This window comes from Megalobrama amblycephala, linkage group LG4 (genome assembly GCF_018812025.1).
Source record: "Megalobrama amblycephala isolate DHTTF-2021 linkage group LG4, ASM1881202v1, whole genome shotgun sequence".
Classification (NCBI taxonomy): domain Eukaryota; kingdom Metazoa; phylum Chordata; class Actinopteri; order Cypriniformes; family Xenocyprididae; genus Megalobrama; species Megalobrama amblycephala.
In genome coordinates this window covers 31,298,188-31,315,981 of record NC_063047.1, presented here as the reverse complement: position 1 = coordinate 31,315,981, position 17,794 = coordinate 31,298,188, and the positions used below count along the sequence as shown (strand labels likewise).

Here is a 17,794-nt window from a genome sequence, read left to right as displayed (position 1 = left end):
TATGTGTTTACTAGCATGAGGGCGGGACAACCTGCCACTCACATGAGATTGACCAATAGCAAACCACAACTATCCAATCAATTCCCGATGGACAAAATAAAGTCCAACCCTACATTTTTTCGCGTTTGAGAAGCCGTTACACACTTATATATGTTGCAATCATCACAATAGGGAACAAAAGACTATCACAACATCCATTTTAAAAACTTCTTCTGATTTAATATGCAAAAAATGAAACCTTGGAGTTAAAAATGAATATGAATGTCAGAATTTGCTTTAATGACTGCAGCACAAATTATTACTGTTTATTTAAATCCAAAACAAAATAAATGAACTAAAAACATTAATAATTAATTAATTAATTAAAAAAAGATTTTCAGTTGATGGCCCACTGTATAAATATGAATATCAAAATCATTTCAGCAAGTCCCAGAATAGTTTGAATATGACTTATATCAACATGTGAATTGTTTTTGAATAGGTCAAAGAACAGGACGGTGTATACCGTACTACAACTACACATTCAAGACCTGTGAGATCAAAACCTGGTGTCCCATTGAGGAATATGCTGTTGTCAGGTATTGTGCTTTAGTTTATTGGTATGTGAAAAATCAAGCAGAGAAATGCACTAAAATGCCTTTTCTGTCCCCACAGGGAACCAGCTTTGGAACAGGCCATTAATTTCACAGTGTTTATAAAGAATGCCATCCATTTCCCAAAGTTTAAAGTTCTGAGGTATGTTTATGAGTTTCAGAATATTTTATAAATCAGAGGATGTTTAACCATTGCCAGCATGCTTTTTAACATTTTTACAAAATGTGAATGTGAATTTTGTGTGATCAAAAAGGCATAAAGAGTGGCATATTTTTGTAGGCCAACTCGTAAATTAGCATCACACTGGTTCCCTCGACAAAAACCCAGTAGGATTTTTCCATTGGCTTTTGGATTATTGCAGGAAATAAGCTCTGTGACCAGCAAAAGTCAATGATTCATAGAACTACACCACGGTCACATGACAACTCTTTAAGTCTTTATTTATTTTCCCTTATATAGTTTGAATAGTTTGCAAGAGAATACATATAAGCACAACAAGACTAGTGAGTTGATGAGTTTTTCTGTTCGGTGTGATTATGTTTAATATCCCAACAACCCTTTGTTGTCCCATTTAGCCACTTGTTAGCAATCACATTTTTCAATACAAGTAAAAGCTTTAAAAAAAAAAAATCACAGGGGGGTTTACTGATGTATTTTATGTTGGAAAAGTTCTAAAATGCTAAAACGCTTATAGATTTTGACCTACCAAAAAAAATAAAATAATAATAATTTAAAAAAATCAATCCCTGCAGTACTCTATACTAACACATACAGTATCTCACAGAAGTGAGTACATCCCTCACATTTTTGTAAATATTTTATATCTTTTTATGTGACAACACTGAAGAAATGACACTTTGCTACAATGTAAAGTAGTGAGTGTACAGCTTGTATAACAGTGTAAATTTGCTGTCCCCTCAAAATAACTCAACACACAGCCATTAATGTCTAAACCGCTGGCCACAAAAGTGAGTACACCCCTAAGTGAAAATGTCCAAATTGGGCCCAATTAGCAATTTTCTCTCCCTGGTGTCATGTGACTCGTTAGTGTTACAAGGTCTCAGGTGTGAATGGGGAGCAGGTGTGTTAAATTTGGTGTTATCGCTCTCTCTCACTCATACTGGTCACTGGGAGTTCAACATGGCACCTCATGGCAAAGAACACTCTGAGGATCTGAAAAAAAGAATTGTTGCTCTACATAAAGATGGCGTAGACTATAAGAAGATTGCCAAGACCCTGAAACTGAGCTGCAGCACGGTGGCCAAGACCATACAGCGGTTTAACAGGACAGGTTCCACTCAGAACAGGCCTCGCCATGGTCGACCAAAGAAGTTGAGTGCATGTGCTCAGCGTCATATCCAGATCATATCAGCCTGTCAGTGCTCAGATCATACGCCGCACTCTGCATCAAATTGGTCTGCATGGCTGTCATCCCAGAAGGAAGCCTCTTCTAAAGATTATGCACAAGAAAGCCGCAAACAGTTTGCTGAAGACAAGCAGACTAAGGACATGTATTACATGAACCATGTCCTGTGGTCTGATGAGACCAAGATAAACTTATTTGGTTCAGATGGTGTCAAGCGTGTGTGGTGGCAACCAGGTGAGGAGTACAAAGATAAGTGTGTCTTGCCTACAGTCAAGCATGGTGGTTGGAGTGTCATGGTCTGGGGCTGCATGAGTGCTGCCGGCACTGGGGAGCTACAGTTCATTGAGGGAACCATGAATGAGCAGAGCATGATCCCTTCCCTTCGGAGACTGAGCCACAGGGCAGTATTCCAACATGATAACAACCCCAAACACACCTCCAAGACGACCACTGCCTTGCTAAAGAAGCTGAGGGTAAAGGTGATAGACTGGCCAAGCATGTCTCCAGACCTAAACCCTATTGAGAATCTGTGGGGCATCCTCAAACGGAAGGTGAAGGAGCGTAAGGTCTCTAACATCCATCGTGATGTCGTCATGGGGGAGTGGAAGAGGACTCCAGTGGCAACCTGTGAAGCTCTGGTGAACTCCATGCCCAAGAGGGTTAAGGCAGTGCTTGAAAATAATGGTGGCCACACAAAACATTGACACTTTGGGCCCAATTTGGACATTTTCACTTAGGGGTGTAATCACTTATGTGGCCAGCGGTTTAGACATTAATGGCTGTGTGTTGAGTTATTTTGAGGGGACAGCAAATTTACACTGTTATACAAGATGTACACTCACTACTTTACATTGTAGCAAAGTGTCATTTCTTCAGTGTTGTCACATGAAAATATATAATAAAATATTTACAAAAATGTGAGGGGTGTACTCACTTCTGTGAGATACTGTATTTATGATATCAGAAATTTCCTATATACAGTACACCATCAATTTTGGGCACTTACACAATGAATTTGTTTGATACTTGATCTTAAAAATCTTGTAAAAATTGCCTATGGTTTGTAGGGGAAATATCAAACCAAACAAGCCAAAGAAGTTGTTACGGTGCCATTATCACCCAAAGACCAACCCTTATTGTCCAGTGTTCAGCTTGGGCTTCATCGCAGCGCAGGCCAGAGAGAAATTCAGTGAACTTTGCAGAACGGTATGTACACGGTCTATTGTCAAACAGTTTACCAATTGTTTTTCTGCAACAGTAACCTTTTTATTTGTCAGTTTAATACATGTGTTAATGTGTTTAGGGTGGAATAATTGGCGTGTTCATTAACTGGAAGTGTAATTTTGATGTCGATCCCTCTAAGTGCATTCCAACATATTCATTCAGAAGGCTAGACATGAGAAAAAACCTGCCCAGCTCAGGATACTACTACAGGTACGGCTACTATTAACTGTTAGTACAATCAACAGGAACTTTCGTAATCAATTGTCTTTTAAATTATGTTGTGTGTGCTGCGTAAACATGATGGTTGCTGTAGTTCTACACTATGAGCATTCACTCATCTCACTCGCACAGTGTCAATATTCCTTAAAATGAATAAAAACAGTAAAATGCAATTTCAGAATACTGCACAAACCTGCAATAATTAAATGTATATAAATTAAACAAATATACTTTTTATTTGTTTAATCTTGTTTTATTAACCAATGTCTTGTGGCTGATCTTCGATGATCCAATTCAATGCAATTAGTTACTTTTTTAGGGAGTAACGCAATATTGTAATGCATTACTTTCAAACATAATTTTTCCCAACACTGGTATCGATAAGATTGTCCTATTCAGATCCATATGACAAACAAGTTAGGTCAAAAATGATCTAAAAGTAATGTTGCAATCATCAAAAAGAAGTCAGAATACATTACCTAAAATGTGTAATATGACATTTCGTCACTAACTACAATTTTCATCATGTAATTTGCAATCTGTAATGTACTACAATTTGCAAAGTAATCTTTACAGCACTGTTAATAAATCATATTATTAACGACAATTAATCCATTTGCAAAATGCACTTCTGTTGCCTGGAAAGTGGTTTAAACTAATTAAACTGGAAATAGTTTAAACTAATGCACACTTTTGGGCTTATGCTAATTTCATCTAATACATTTAGTTTGGGCACAGTTGTTTTATCATTACTCTTGAAGAATAATTCCATCTCTTAAAATATTTTTTTTTACTTTTCAGGTTTGCAAAATATTACCATAAGGATGGTGTGGAGTACAGAACACTCATTAAAGCCTATGGGATTCGCCTGGATGTCATTGTTCATGGACATGTGAGACCATACAGGAAGTACATTAGTGCCTGTCTGACATGCTGATTCCACACATGCCTTATATTGAAACAGTATTTCCTTTCAGGCAGGGAGATTCAGTCTGATTCCGACCATCATCAACACAGTCACGGCCATGACGTCAGTAGGAATTGTACGTTTTTGCTGAATGCATATTAAAAACACGGTTATTTTGGGTTAAAAAGTGTGAGATAATGACAGTGATGGCAGACATAAACACTTTGCAAATTGCATTATGGGAATGATTCTCAGGTTTCGCTCACAGTGCTTGATCTGGAGTAACCCTGATGGAAAGAGGAATTGACGGACATATACAGCTTGTTTTCATTTAGAATCAGAGTTTGCTTAATCTTAAGAAATGTCTCATTTTCTCTCACCTAGTGCTCAATCATCTGTGACTGGATAATGCTGACGTTTATCGATAAGAATGAAGTCTTCAGTGATATGAAGTTTGATGATGTAAGTCAAGCAGGATGGAGAAGATTTCACTGAAAAAAATTGGTGTAGGATTTACTTTGAAACAATTTTCAAATTGCTAGAGTAGCACATTGATTTAAATAGCATTGACTGAAATAGTATTCTCTTGTAAAACACTCCAATAATCTTTTTTATTTACAACTTTGAAAAATATATATATATATTTTGTGTGTGTGTGTGTGTGTGTGTGTGTTATGGTATGTTATGGAAGCTTGTTTCAGCCATGGAATAAAAAAAAATTTTTAAAAGATAATTACGATTTTTTTATCTCACAATACTCACATTTGCGAGTTTATATCACAATTCTGCCTTTTTTCTTGCAATTGCGAATTTATATCTTGCAGTTTTAACTTTTCTTGCAATTGCGAGTTTATATCGCACAGTTCTGACTTTTTTCTCGTAATTGTGAATTTATATCTCGTAATTTGGACTTTTTCTTGCAATTGCGAGTTGATATCTCATAATTCTGACTTTTCTCACAATTGCAAGTTTATATCCTCCAATTCTAACTTTTTCTTGCAATTGCGAGTTTATATTTTGTATTTCTGACCTTTTTCCTTGCAATTTTGACTTTTCTCTCAATTGCGAGTTTATATCTCGTTATTCTGACTTTTTTCCTCACAATTGTGAGTTTATATCTCACAATTTTGACTTTATAACATGCAATTGCAACTTTATATCAAGCAATTCTAAGAATAAAGTCAGAATTGTGAGATAAAGTTGCAATTATCTTTATTTAGAGGCGGAAACAAACTTCCTTAGAATGTTTCTAATATGACAAATACAAGATATTTATAAGATTTTTTTGCAAATTAGACTATACATGTATCAGCAGCATTTTTATTACGTTATTTAATTATCATTTAATCACCTTCATGCCATTCCAAACCAGTATGACTTTCTTCCATTGAGCACAAAACAGAAATATTTCACAGAAAATAACGTATAAAAAAAGAAAGTCATCCAGTTTGGAACATGATGGTCAATAAATGAAGGAATTTGTATTTTCTATTTTTTGAATAGGTTAATCAAAAGCCGTTTCTATTTTGTTTAATCAGGTCTCCAAGCAACCCAGCCAGCCAGTGACAACAGACCTCACTCTTACAAGCTATGGCTCCACCCACTCTGACCTCTCAGATGGCGTGCCATTGTAAAGCATCCTTTCGCCACCAAAACCACTCCAGTGATGGCATACCATGCCTAATATAGAGTGTAGTACAATATTTTTTACATAAAGGACTGGATATTTTCCTGTCTGAGGTGTGGAAAACAGCACAAAATGCCATATCAGATCTTGAAAAGCTTAAAAAAACATGCAGAACCACATATTGGTTAAGCTTCACCTCAATAAATATTAAAAATTGATCATCAATTTACTTACTTAGTGTTTAATTCATCTACACAATGGGTTTGCATGTATCTTCCATCTTTAAAATGTCATGAAACAAATGTTTTACTTCTGTAAAATTCCATGAAAATTAATATTCATTAAGTAAAAACTCATTGAATATTGTGTTTCATACAAATGTGTCACATGATTTAATTTCCAGGACCTAAAGCAGCACTTGATTTTGATCGGACTGTTGAAATATTGACATTTTGATCAAATATTTTTCTTTGGAATAGTGTGCACAGACAAATCTCATTAAACAAACATGATGAATTTTGATTTCATGTTGACTTTAAAGTTTGACACCAAGTTTATCTGGTGATTTTTTTTTTTGTAAAGTCTCCATGAAATGGAAGTTGCAATAGTCTGTTCTTCTCTATTGTGATGTATATCCGAGTGATATCGAACAAGAAAAAATGTGGGACTTGATTTTGTCCACCGGGAAATGATTGGATCATTGTGGTTTGCCATTGATCGTTCTCATGTGAGTTTCAGGTTGCCCCACCCTCGCGCCAGTAATGTCATCAGAGAAGAGATGTCACTGCAAGAGGGAGGGGAAGTTATTTAGATGAAAGATTATGAGGGCACATGAATTAAAAAAAAATAATAATAATAATGATGTGCATGAATATATGTATAAAAAAAAAAATACTGCAATATTCCATAAAAAAACAAGAATTGTCGATTTTGATTTCATGGTGACCAAGTACTGAAAAAGATCAATCTGGGAACCTTCATCCATCAACAATCCTCTTGCATAAGGAAAGATGAGACGGTTTCTCCAAAGAGAAGCACTTGCACTGCTAACCTGATAACAACTCTTATAATATTGGTTACAGTAATGAAATTTAGGGGAAGAGGAACTGCGTCTTCCCAGCTCTACTCTAAATGTGATTAATAGAAACCTATCGATTTATGCAGCTCACACTTCTGAGGTTTATGGATCAGTCTTTTAAGCAATGATCAAGGGTGCATATAAAACCCCATCTCCCCAGACAGGACAAGAGACTGAAACCAGATGCTAAAGAGAATGGACAGACAATGAACTTAGCAGGACTATGTAGCCATTTGTCTACAGCACAACATAGTCTTATATAGATTGCCTACAACACTTCTTTTAGTTTATTAAAAATAGAAAACAATTGTGCTTATTTTCATGGAAATTATCATACTTTTTTTTTTTTTTTTTTTACAGGATTATTTGATGAATTTAAAGTTCAAAAGAACAGAATTTTGTAACTGTGTAAACATTTTTACTGTCACTTTTGATTAATTTAATGAATCCTTGTATTATATGTTATAGTTCATGTTAGCTGAGGTAGTCAGTATTCCATAAAATGCATAAAAACAGTGAAATGCAATTTCAGAATATTGCACAAACCTGCAATAATTAAATGTATATAAATTAAGCATATATATTTTTTAACTATTTAATCTTGTTTTATTAACCAATGTCTTGTGGCTGATCTTCGATGATCCAATTCAATGCAATTAGTTAATTTTTAGGGAGTAACGCAATATTGTACTGCATTACTTTCAAACATAATTTTTCCCAACACTGGTATCGATAGGATTGTCCTATTCAGATCCATATGACAAACGAGTTAGGTCAAAAGTGATCTAAAAGTAATGTTGCAATCATCAAAAAGAAGTCAGAATACATTACCTAAAATGTGCAATGTGACATTTCGTCACTAACTACAATTTTCATCATGTAATTTGCAATCTGTAATGTACTACAATTTGCAAAGTAATCTTTACAGCACTGTTAATAAATCATATCATTAACGACAATTAATCCATTTTCAAAATGCACTTCTGTTGCCTGGAAAGTGGTTTAAACTAATTAAACTGGAAATAGTTAAAACTAATGCACACTTTTGGGCTTATGCTAATTTCATCTAATTTTCACTCACATTTAGTTTGGGCACAGAGTTGTTTTATCATTACTCTTGAAGAATAATTCCATCTCTTAAAATATTTTTTTTACTTTTCAGGTTTGCAAAATATTACCATAAGGATGGTGTGGAGTACAGAACACTGATAACAACTCTTATAATGCAAAGGTCCATTGAATAATATTAACAGATACATCTTTTGATTTTAACAATGCACTAGTAAATGTTAAAATATTAACTAAGGTTAATAAATGTTTTAGAAATACTTTTCATTGATAGTTTTAATCTGCATTTAGACATGCTCCAAATGTAAGTAACGGTCACATAAAATGCAAATCTTGTAAAATAAATGCAAAAACAAAACAATTAGTATACAATAATAATGAAATATTATGAAATAATTAGTTTGACCTCCTGAGATTGACAAACATGTTCTGAATGTTAAGCACCTACTTTGACCGTTTGCTGGAAAAGAGAAATCTTTTAGTGTTTCAAACCCTTCTGAAAAGGAAAAAAACAAACACAAAAAAAACGCTTTTTGCTCTTACATTTCAGTAAGTGGTGAGTACAGCAATGCCAATTCGCAATGGTTGGATTTCAAATTGCATATTGCATAGCATGTCATATATCTCCATGATGTCCAGGTCTTTGCCTCAGAGATAAAAAATCAAATTATAATGTGGTAATGTAGAGTGGGAAGGCAGAGCTGGGTGCCAGGCAGTGATGTGGACGTCTCATTAAGTTAAACTGGCTATTGCAAACCTCAAATAGCCCTATATGTGGTTACAAAAACTAAAAGCCATATTCTTTACAGAATTAAACTCGTAGGCGTCAAAAAGAGGTTATATCCAAATGGACTATTACCACTGGGACATATTAGTTGCATGACACTGTCAGAAAGAGCCATATCAATGCAGATTCAATTAGTAACCATAATGACCATTTACATTTAGTTACTTAGGAAGTAATGAAGGAAGATCATTTGCAAAAGTGAATTCTTCATATACAAAAATATTTATTAACACACAATTAAAAAACTTCCAGTACCGAATCATTTCCACTGTTATAATGTACACAAATTTAATTCAGATCTCATCTGTACAAATGGCACAAACTCACGTAGTTTGACACGACTGATGGAGAGTGAACAGCATCTATGCGTTCATACTAAGGACCCAGTCAATGGTCTCTAGCAGGAAGCTCATATTATAGTGGGCGGCAATGTTCCGGAACACTTCCACCTGCTCAGAGAAGCTCTGTAAACACATCCAAACAAGTGAAAATAAGAAAACATGACAGACAACATGACTAAAACAAGAACATTTGTCGGTGGTCCACTGGTTGTAAAACATACACTACCATTTGAGGTTGGTAATATTTTTTAATGTTTTTGAAAGAAGTTCACCAAGGCTGCATTTATTTACTCAAAAATAAAACAAAAACAGTAATATTGTGAAACATTATTACAATTTAAAATAAATGTTTTCTCTTGTAATATATTTTTTAAAATGTAATTTATTCCTGTGATGCAAAGCTGAATTTTCAGCATCATTACTCCAGTCTTTAGTGTCACATGATCCTTCAGAAATCATTCTAACATGCTGATTTGCTGCTCAAGAAACCTTCTTTAGTGAGTAGAAAGTTCAAAAGAACAGTATTTATTTGAAATAGAAATGTCTTTACGGTCACTTTTGATCAATTTAATGTGTCCTTGCTGAATAAAACCTTACCAACCCCAAACCTGAATGGTAGCAATACTAATATCCATAAGTATTAGCATATTAGTATAACACAAGTACCTTTGTGGTGAAGCTGAGGTTGAAATCTCCAGCACAGCTACAGTACAGCGGCATATTTGCTTCCTTCACTCCTTTGCATTTGGCACATTCCTATGATGGGATAAAGTGCCATAAGTGCCATTTACAGATGTGAAGGTCAATGGATGTGCAAATACATTAAACACTTACATTTTACACTTAAAGATTTTACAATCAAAAACACTCTGAAAGTGGTAAATGATGCCGTTTGTGTCTCTCACCAGGTCTTGTAGGGTGTAACTCATGAGTTTCTTCTGGAGTGCCTCCACCAGGGCCATTTCTATAGACTCCGTGTCGTACTGGGCCTGACAGTTCGAACAGAACCACTGAGGAAGAACTGAACCATCCTACATGGGGAAAGAGGAAAGAAGAGTGAAGGGAGAATCTTATTGTCTTTTTTGGCTAGCTTGATCACATGGAAAGGATTGAACAGGTGGGAAAATGCCAAATAGTTGCAGCTTAATGAGTTTCAAAAAAAGCTCTTAAAATCCCTTAAATGTAAAAACGAATGAGTAGTAAATCATTAACCGCAGGTTTAAATATAACAAACTTTAACAATGAGAGTCAGGTTGTCACCTGGGAAACCGCAGGGTCTTTGCAGAGGTCAAGGTCACGACAGAAGTTACAGTGGTGGCAGATGACCTCTGGCAGGACATAGGACTTGCAGGGGTCACGGAACTGGGCGTCCTCTGAGAATTCTCCAACATCCACCAATCGCAAAAGATCTCGCTTCAGTTTGTTCACCTGATTGACAATGTTGGCGTCCAGAGAGAGCACCTGGAGGGACATTACACACAGAAACAACATCTTCATAAAATTGTTCAAAAGTTTTAATGTTTGTGAAAGAAGTCTTATGTATTATTGTGAAATATTATTATAATTTTAAAAAGCTGATTTCTATTTGAAAATGTAATTTATTCCTGTGATGTCAAAGCTTAATTTTCAGCATCATTACTCCAGTCTTCAGTGTCACATGATCCTTCAGAAATCATTCTAATATGCCGATTTGATACTCAAAATTTCTTGCTATTATCAATGTTGAAAACAGTTGTACTGCTTAATATTTTTGTGGATAACTGTGACATTATTTTCAGGATGATTTGATGACTTGAAAGTTCAAAAGAACAGCATTTATTTGAAACAATTTATATCAACATTATAAATGTCTTTACTGTCACGTTTTAAAAATTATATTCAGGTATGCATGAATATAAGTATAATACAAGTATTAATAAAAAAATCTTACTGTCCTCAAACTTTTAAATAGTAGTCTTGTGTAGGGATGTATTGTTACAACTTAAGAAGATTAAAACACAATTCTGCAGAAAAAACACAGGAGCGAGGGGTGCATGTTGATACCTGGCAGACATATTTAATAAACTCCAGAGCAGGGTTATTGAGGAGCAAGTGAGAACCAGGAAGAACAGGAAACATCTCTGAAGGGAGTGTAACACTGCGAGTGCTCGACACTTTCTTCTGAATCTTCTGAGTGATGGTGAAAAAGTTCTGTGTGAGTTCACTTGACACGTACTCCTGGGAGAACGTAATCAAACCTACAACATAACAGACACAACTACATGAGTGAATCTTACAGAAGAGTTGTGCTGGGTGGTATGAACAAAAATCTGGATCACAGTATTTAAGATTCTGGCAGTATATCACAGTATTTTTTTCTTTTCATGACTAGACCTTTATATAAGTTTATAGTGACTTATTTTTCTGTAGGAGTACATTGAATATGAAACACTAATGTCAAATACAAATTTACTCTAAAAAAAATGGTGGTAATCAAATCAATTTATAAAACAAATAATTGAATTAATCTTTTAAAATAATAATCTTTTTGACGGGTTGTAATAAAGACCTTTAAGTTCCTGCTGTTTAATAAATTGTAGAAGTATTGTGCAATAGCAATATATTTCTGTTATAAATTCTTCACGTTAAACCAAACTTTTATTTTGACGGGTTGCCATGAAGACCTTGGCATGATAGTTTTATCAAATGAAATGGTGAAATGCTCATGAAGTGACTCTCATATAGTGAGATGGCAGACGCTAAAAACATCACGGGAGTCGTGAGTTCTTCAGTATGTGTATGTCACATAATATATTTGAATAGATGTAGCAATTGTTTCAGCTACGCACCAGTATGGCGAATTTGAAAAATGCATAACATACGTGAAATTGAAACTGGTGTACTGCCCAGCACTACAAAAGAGCGATTTTTTAAAATACATATATAAAAAAAGTCTCTCTTGCAAAACATTTTATTTCTAAGTTAAATAACACAAAACAATTAAAAGGATGCCTTTCAATAATTTTTTAAAAAAAATATCAACTCTTCAATTAGCTTGACAATGAAATTAAAATATCAAATGACAGCTGTGATAATTCATCAGGATTAATCTCATGGGAAGTGTATTTGAGAATACAATCATAAATTACCCATTACAAAAGCACAAAGCTAAATTTTTATATGTCTTACCAGGAAGTGCACTGACATCCCCAGTTGGCTGCTGGGATGCTTGGGTCGCTCCTCGTCTCTTAATGGGAGTAGCACCAGGGGCGTTCCGCCGAAGCTCTTGTCTCATGCTGTGATAGACAGCTGCAATGTAGGCTGCAAACAACCAACCAATTATCATGATGAGAAATTATAATAAAATTATAAATTCACTTGTCATGTTTCTTGAGCATCAAATCAGCATATTAGAATGATTTCTGAAGGATCACGTGACACTGAACACTGCAGTTATTTTAAATTGTAATAACACTTCACAATATTACTGGTTTTACTGTATTTTTGATCAAATAAAAGCAGCCTAGGTGAGCAGAAGAGATTTTTCAAAAACATTTTAAAAATTGTACCGACAACAAACTTTTGAACACTAGTGCAGTGGAACAAAAAGACACCAAACAATTACAATTTTGGAAAGCTAAACAAGGACACTAATGGGAATTTTGGAAATGTACAAATGAAACAAATAAAATCTGAAATGTTACCTGAAATGATCATAAGAAAGTATTTCTGACAGGATGCCGTCTGAGGAAGGTACTGCATGATGTTCCAGTTACTTTCAATCAGGTCTTCCACATCTTCTTCCCCATCCTGTTCTTCATCCTCCCCTTGGTTTTCTTCATCTTCCTCCTCATCCTCACTTCCAGCCTCCTCTGCTCCATCCTTCTTTGTCTTCTTTTCATTGCCATGCTAGAGTGGGTGAAAAAAAATAGTGTGTTAAAACTCAACTTGAATCATCAGTCTTTTTACACTTAAAAAATCTAAATTGTTCCAAAATGGTCCGTGTACGTTTTGATAGTTTGTTTTCCAATTTGAAATGAAATACGCAGAAACGAGAAAACAGTCGTTTCCCGTTTTTTCATTTGTTAAAAAACCGGAAAAACGAGATTTTGACTCGATTTTCGTTTTTTTCGGGTCACGGATAGAAAACGGAAACACGACTTCAAAACTCGTTTTCCACATGTGGGCGGTCATTACACGCCCCTTTCAGCCGATTGGTCTATCAAATCTGAGCCAATGACGTCATCTTCAGTTCGTTCAACAAAATAATAGTCCTCAGTAGATGTCATAAATCGGCTTTCTTCTGTGCAACCTAACGCGTATTTCACAGAAATATGTTTACACAGATAAAAAAAAAAAAGTTTAAAAAAACCTACAGTAAATTTAATTAAGTCTGTTTTTAAGCTGTCATTGTGTTTTTAAAATGTAAAATGTAAATGCCTCTACATCTGTTACCAAGCGCATGACATCCTTTGGGCTACTACCACCGATCAATAGGCTATAGTACATAATGATAGACTATTCTCTATTATAGATCAGTGGCTACAGCACTCATTTTTTATTTATTTATTTTTTTTTCTTATTTTAATGTTTTGTTTACATTTTATACATTTAAATTCAATCATTTAGCAGACGCATTCCTTGCAGTAGACTATGCAGTCATATTAGAAAATAGGCTATCCACTAGGTGGCAACACCTAATAACGTTATCACCATCGGGGGGCTTTTTAGTTTTCCTTAGCTTATAAATGGCCATACAGATTTTATCTCTTAAATTAAACACTTTTATGAACACAGTGAACATTATTATATGTCACAGTTTACTTGCTATCCTCACTTTTTCTGTCTTTCCTTCGCTTTTGAATGAATTAGCTATAAATGGCCCTGAACATTTTACTTTCAATTTCGATTTAACGGCTATTGGCGATTCTGAAACGAAAATTACTGTTGCTTTGTCAATATAATTTCTGTTTTTCCCCCTGACTTTTTAACTGATGCGATCATCGTTTCATTAACCGACAAGATTATATTAAATTAGAATTAAACGAAATTTGATAAATGTCTGTGAATCATTAAAAAATCCCAGGGGTTTAGTTTTAGCCTACATGAACAAATAGCAGAATAAACAACAGAACATGAGGATTCATCATCATCACGCACCTGCAGCGCTTCTGTGAATGGAGAACAAAGGATTCAATTGTATAAAAGGAATAAATAGCCTATGTCTATGCGCAAAATTTATTTCACTTAAGTAATTAACATATATTACCAAAATGAAAGGGGAAAAAATGCGACAATATGAGTGTCGGTTCATTTGAGAAGTTCACAGAAAGGAAACCGAGACGGCAGAACATTTCTTTGTTTATTTTACGAGCAATGTTTTGTTTTTATTGTGAGTGTACAAAAATAATAGGCCTATTTAACCCTTCACAGATTTGAATGGTGTTACATATATTTGACCATAAATGTCTGAGTATTTTAAGTTGTTTCCGCTTTTAGGATAAGAAAATTCAAGTGAACGCGTCGGCGCCTCACGCGCAACATCAGTTTTAGTAACTTGACATCACAGCCTGTTAACTGTCAAAATAACATACATTCAACCAAATATATAAAAAGTTATGCTGCTCATTTTAAGTAGTCTGTGTAGGCTGCAATAAAAGCGTTTAAATAATAAATATAGTTTAGCCTCCAAATCGTGAATATTGAAACATTTGGATTTGTGTCAAATTAGAGAGGTAGTTATAATGCCGGATTCTGTTTCAATTCTGCTTTAAATTAATTCGTTTTGGCTTAACATTTATATATTATTTTTGTCATAACTAAAATAGCTAGGCCTATGTAGCTGTAATTTTGATCTTTAATGTTTGATCTTTAATGTTTGATCTTTACATATTCCCTCAATCTTTTAACCAAAGGGTTAATAACATTAGCCTATATTCAGCAGGCAATGTTAGGCTATATAAAATAAAATAAATAAATAAAGAGAGATGAGCTATTGTTCGTTTTTCAAAATTGCTTACACTACTTATTTATTGTGATTTATTCAAAATGGAATAAAATAAAAACTGTAGTTATTTATTTTTTTTTTAATAAATCTGTGCTTTTCATCCGCTCCTCTGTGTGGGTAGTGCAGTTTCACTATGCATATTAAACTACAAACAGCATTACAACAGTCTGTGTGCTGATTAACATTTCTGAAATAAATATTTCTGTGAAATACGCGTTAGGTTGCACAGAAGAAAGCCGATTTATGACATCTACTGATATAGCGACAGAAAGGGGCGTGTAATGACCGCCCACATGTGGAAAACGAGTTTTGAAGTCGTGTTTCCGTTTTCTATCCGTGACCCGAAAAAACTAAAATCGAGTCAAAATCTTGTTTTTCCGTTTTTTTTAGCAAACGAAAAAACGGAAACGATCGTTTTCTCGTTTCTGCGTATTTCATTTCAAATTGGAAAACAAACTATCAAAACGTACACGGACCCAAAATCCAAGTTGTTTCTAGGCCCTGTGCTTCACCTCTCCATACAGAAGGCTAGAGGGCAGCTTTCCCTTCACTCCTCCACAGTTAGCAGGATCCATCCACAGCAGAAACTCCCAACAGCGTGAGAATGTGATGGACAGAGAGTGGAAGATCTCCTTTGAATGGATACTAAAATCGAGACACAAGACAGGAAGACAAACAGCAAACAGAAAATGTAACAATCTAATACAAAGCCTTGGACTTCAGAGACATGCACATCACACAAGAAACTAGGATTAGAGTCTTGGCGAATTTATAAAAAAAAAAAAAGTTTGGGGTTTAAAACCTGTTAGTGATATACTCCACGTATGCAATGGCATCATCAATACGTCGTTTCTTGGTGCAGAGGATGAGACGGTTGAAGTTTCCGTAGATCACAGATGATCCCAGGCGCTTAAACTCTGCCACAAGTCTTAAGTGAAGAAGTGTGAAAAATATTAGTAGTCATTCTGTGGCCCAAACAGTAGAGCATGGTGATAGCAACACCAAGGTCATGGGTTTGAATCCCATGAAATGCATGAACTGATAATTTATACTTTAAAAGTAGTTTTGGGTAAAAGTATCTGCCAAATGCATACATGTCAAATGTAAAAGCAGTATGATACTGATCTTGTTCTTTTTTCTTCACTGTCACTGATATAATTGGTATGGAAGCTTGTTTCTGCCACTAAATAAAAAAATTAAAAAGATAATTTCGACTATCTCACAACTATGACTTTTTTTCTCAGAACTGTGAGTTTTAAACTCGCAATTGCAAGAAATGCAAGAAATGCGTGATATAAACTCACAGTTGCATCTTATAAATTGACTTTTCTGTGAGTTATATGTGTGTTGAGTTGTAAAGTCAGAATTATGATTTATAAACATCAGTCTTTTTTCTCCTCACAATTGGACATTATAATATGTAATTGCGAGTTTATAGCTCACAATTCTGAGAAAAAAGTGAGAATTGCAAGAAAAAAAGTCATATAAAGTGATATAAAAAAAGTTTATATCCCGCAATTCTGACTCTCACAATTCTGACTTTTTTCCTTGGAATTGTGAGATATAAACTCACAATTGCGAGTTGTAAAGTCAGAATTACTTTTTTTTTTTTTTTTCCCTCCATTTTTGCCTTTATTTTGATAGGACAGTGATTAGACAGGAAGCGAAGTGAGAGAGAGAGGGGGACGGGATCGGGAAAGGACCACGAGCCGGGACTCGAACTTGAATTTTTTAACTTTATGGCGGAAACAAGCTGCCAGGGGGTCAGAAGTACTATTAATTTAAAAATAAATAAATAGTTGCTTTAAATAAAATATAAATTTTTAGATACTTCAATAAGAGAAAGTTTTGCGTTGAGCAGAACAGAAAGCTGCCTGGTTTGAAACTGATTTCTGTGAGCTGTGCTTCATACCGACAACAGACCTTTTTTTGCCCGCAAAACTAAATTGCTAATGTGACTGCACCTTAATGGAGCAACTTTCTTTAACTCCAGACATCAAGTTAACATGAAACTGGTAGTCTGTGAGCTGTACTCACTGTAGGAAGATCTTCTTCATCATGTTGAGGAGGGTGCGGTGCAGGGCCGGGTCGTACAGCAGAGAACTGGGTGATCGCAACCACCGATAAAAATGCATCACCTGGTTATCAGCATAGACGTTATGATACTGTGTGATCTCTCGAACCCAGCCAACAACCATACTCTTCAGAATCCTGCACAGGGACAGAAACTAGTGAGAACCCTTTTGTACAGGATGAGTTTTTGCAGAAAACAAGATGTTTTGATTATGTTTACTGGCCTTACTCATTTATACATGCATACCTGAATGTGTTGGAGCAGAGCGCGGTCTCATCATAGCTGGCCACTGCGTTTGCCCCCTGATTCCCTGACATCATTTCCTCCAGTGATGCATGCTGAATGACATCAAAACTGACGCCCATGCTAGCCCCGCCTTCCATGTCGTTAACATGCTGGGACTGCAGAATGGTGTTCACCGCCAAACTCTGAATATCCAACTCCACGCAAACTGGAAAAATAGCCAAAAGTACTTTATAGAGATACATTTTTAAAAGTAATATTTCTTTTTTAATCAATATTA

The 17,794-nt window shown here is 35.1% G+C and overlaps 2 protein-coding genes across 3 annotated transcripts in view; one reads left to right on the top strand and one right to left on the bottom strand.

Moving 5' to 3' along the window:
* Window positions 1–6,104, top strand: part of p2rx2 (purinergic receptor P2X, ligand-gated ion channel, 2) — a 7,947-nt gene extending 1,843 nt beyond the window's left edge. The window contains exons 5-12 of the mRNA XM_048188853.1: window positions 482–578; window positions 655–735; window positions 3,028–3,166; window positions 3,264–3,394; window positions 4,205–4,295; window positions 4,381–4,446; window positions 4,695–4,772; window positions 5,849–6,104. Coding sequence (XP_048044810.1) covers window positions 482–578; window positions 655–735; window positions 3,028–3,166; window positions 3,264–3,394; window positions 4,205–4,295; window positions 4,381–4,446; window positions 4,695–4,772; window positions 5,849–5,944 — 779 coding nt within the window. The 3' untranslated portion in view covers window positions 5,945–6,104. The remainder of the gene's footprint in view (window positions 1–481; window positions 579–654; window positions 736–3,027; window positions 3,167–3,263; window positions 3,395–4,204; window positions 4,296–4,380; window positions 4,447–4,694; window positions 4,773–5,848) is intronic.
* Window positions 6,105–6,162: 58 nt separating this feature from the next.
* Window positions 6,163–17,794, bottom strand: part of pole (polymerase (DNA directed), epsilon) — a 30,239-nt gene continuing 18,607 nt past the window's right edge. Inside the window, exons 39-50 of one of the 2 annotated variants that reach the window (XM_048188849.1) lie at window positions 17,518–17,722; window positions 17,235–17,408; window positions 16,000–16,125; window positions 15,710–15,842; window positions 12,895–13,099; window positions 12,380–12,511; window positions 11,255–11,448; window positions 10,472–10,672; window positions 10,117–10,242; window positions 9,878–9,967; window positions 9,198–9,334; window positions 6,163–6,721 (exon numbers count right to left, since the gene is read on the bottom strand). In XM_048188849.1, coding sequence (XP_048044806.1) covers window positions 9,233–9,334; window positions 9,878–9,967; window positions 10,117–10,242; window positions 10,472–10,672; window positions 11,255–11,448; window positions 12,380–12,511; window positions 12,895–13,099; window positions 15,710–15,842; window positions 16,000–16,125; window positions 17,235–17,408; window positions 17,518–17,722 — 1,688 coding nt within the window. In that variant the 3' untranslated portion in view covers window positions 6,163–6,721; window positions 9,198–9,232. Of the gene's footprint in view, window positions 6,722–9,069; window positions 9,335–9,877; window positions 9,968–10,116; window positions 10,243–10,471; window positions 10,673–11,254; window positions 11,449–12,379; window positions 12,512–12,894; window positions 13,100–15,709; window positions 15,843–15,999; window positions 16,126–17,234; window positions 17,409–17,517; window positions 17,723–17,794 lie in introns of those variants that run through there. The other variant, XM_048188848.1, reaches the window with a different exon arrangement.